General features: G+C 60.7%; 1 protein-coding gene across 1 annotated transcript in view; it reads right to left on the reverse strand.

Moving 5' to 3' along the window:
• The window catches only part of LOC106898214 (glutamate receptor ionotropic, kainate 5-like), a gene marked incomplete at its 3' end in the record, with an annotated part of 19,212 nt that overhangs the window by 6,963 nt on the left and 10,195 nt on the right, over positions 1–2,054 (reverse strand). Inside the window, exons 3-4 of the mRNA XM_014959329.1 lie at positions 1,090–1,263; positions 114–431 (exon numbers count right to left, since the gene is read on the reverse strand). Of these exons, the coding sequence (XP_014814815.1) occupies positions 114–431; positions 1,090–1,263 (492 nt within the window). The remainder of the gene's footprint in view (positions 1–113; positions 432–1,089; positions 1,264–2,054) is intronic.

The raw sequence follows: 2,054 nt of genomic DNA on the forward strand, positions 1-2,054 counted from the left end.
GGCGGAGGGTTCTCCCCCGGGGTTTTGGGGTCCCCGTGGGGTTTTGGGGTCCCCATGGGGTTTCTTGGGGTCTCCCCTGGACTTTTGGGGTCCCCCCTGCCCCCAGGCTCCACCCCCAACCTCCCCTGGATGCTTGGGTTCCCCCGAAGATGCTTGAGTTCCCACCAAGGCTTTGAGGTTCCCCTTGGGGCTGAGGGTTCTCCCCGGGGTTTTGGGGTCCCCGTGGGGGTTTTGGGGTCCCCCCGGGGGTTTTTGGGGTCCCCCCTCACCGCGGGGCCGGGGTAGGGGCTGAGCTCGCAGTTCTCGCGCCAGGACATGTTGAGGCTTCGGACGAACTCCAGGTAGAAGGGGTGGCTGGTGTTGAACATGGAGAAGCCCAGGACGGTGGAGGGAGCGTCCGCCAGCGCGTCCAGCCGCAGCAGAGGGAAGTCCTGGGGGGTCACAGGGGGTCACGGGGGGTCACGGGGGGTCATGGTCGTGGAGGTCATGGTCATGGAGGTCATGGTCATGGAGGGTCATGGTCATGGAAGATCATGGGGGTCATGGTCATGGAGGTCATGGTCATGGAAGTCAGGGGGGTCATGGCCATGGAAGGTCATGGGGGTCATGGTCATGGAGGGTCATGGTCATGGAAGTCATGGGGTCATGGTAATGGGTCTTGGTCATGAGGTCATGGTCATGGGGTCATGGTCATGGAGGTCATGGTTATGGGGGTCATGGTCATGGTCATGGAAGGTCATGGAAGTCGTGGTCATGGAGGTCATGGTCATGGTCATGGAAGTCATGAGGTCATGGTCATAGAAGGTCATGGGGTCGTGGGGTCATGGAGGTCATGGTCATGGAAGGTCATGGGGTCATGGTCATGGAAGGTCATGGTCATGGAAGTAATGGGGGGTCATGGTCATGGAAGGTCATGGGGGTCATGGTCATGGAGGTCATGGTCATGGTCATGGAAGTCATGGGGTCATGGTCATGGGTCTTGGTGATGAGGTCATGGTCATGGGGTCATGGGGGGTCATGGTCATGGTCTTGGTCACGGAAGGTCATGGAGTCACGGCCACGGGGTCAGAGGTCACGGGGAGGACTCACCATGGTGGTCAGGATGTACTTGTAGAAAGCCGACGTCATGCCCAGCTCCGAGGCCTGGGGAGGGGGGAGAGGGTGGCTCTGCCCCACGGCAGCCCCACCCCACAGAAACCCAGCCCCATGGAACCAGCTCCCCCCACGGTGTCCAGCCCCACCACCTGAGCTCCTCATGGTCTCCTACCCCATAGTGGAAGTTCCCCAGCCCCATGGCAGAAGGTCCTTAGGGCTCCTCATGGTCTCCTACCCCATAGTGGAAGCCCCCCAGCCCCATGATGGAACATCCTTATGGTGTCCCACCCCATAGTAGAAGCCCCCCAACCCCATAGTAGAAGCTCCTTAGGGCTCCTCATGGTGTCTACCCCATAGTGGAAGCCCCCCAGCCCCATGGCAGAAGGTCCTTAGGGTTCCTCATGGTCTCCTACCCCATAGAGGAAGCCCCCCAGTCCCCCAGCCCCATAGTGGAAGCTCCTTAGGGCTCCTCATGGTCTCCTACCCCATAGTGGAAGCCCCCCAGCCCCATGGCAGAAGCTCCTTAGGGTTCCTCATGGTCCCCTACCCCATAGTAGAAGCCCCCCAGCCTCCCAGCCCCATAGTGGAAGTCCCTCAGCCCCATGGCAGAAGCTCCTTAGGGTTCCTCATGGTCTCCTACCCCACAGTAGAAGCCCCCCAGCCCCATGATGGAACATCCTCATGACGTCCTACCCCATAGTGGAAGACCCCAGCCCCCCAGCCCCATAGTGGAAGCTCCTTAGGGCTCCTCATGGTCTCCTACCCCATAGTGGAAGCCCCCCAGCCCCATGGCAGAAGCTCCTTAGGGTTCCTCATGGTCCCCTACCCCATAGTAGAAGCCCCCCAGCCTCCCAGCCCCATAGTGGAAGTCCCTCAGCCCCATGGCAGAAGCTCCTTAGGGTTCCTCATGGTCTCCTACCCCACAGTAGAAGCCCCCCAGCCCCATGATGGAACATCCT

Source organism: Calidris pugnax, unplaced genomic scaffold, assembly GCF_001431845.1.
Source record: "Calidris pugnax isolate Ruff unplaced genomic scaffold, ASM143184v1 scaffold464, whole genome shotgun sequence".
In the NCBI taxonomy this organism is placed as follows: Eukaryota; Metazoa; Chordata; class Aves; order Charadriiformes; family Scolopacidae; genus Calidris; species Calidris pugnax.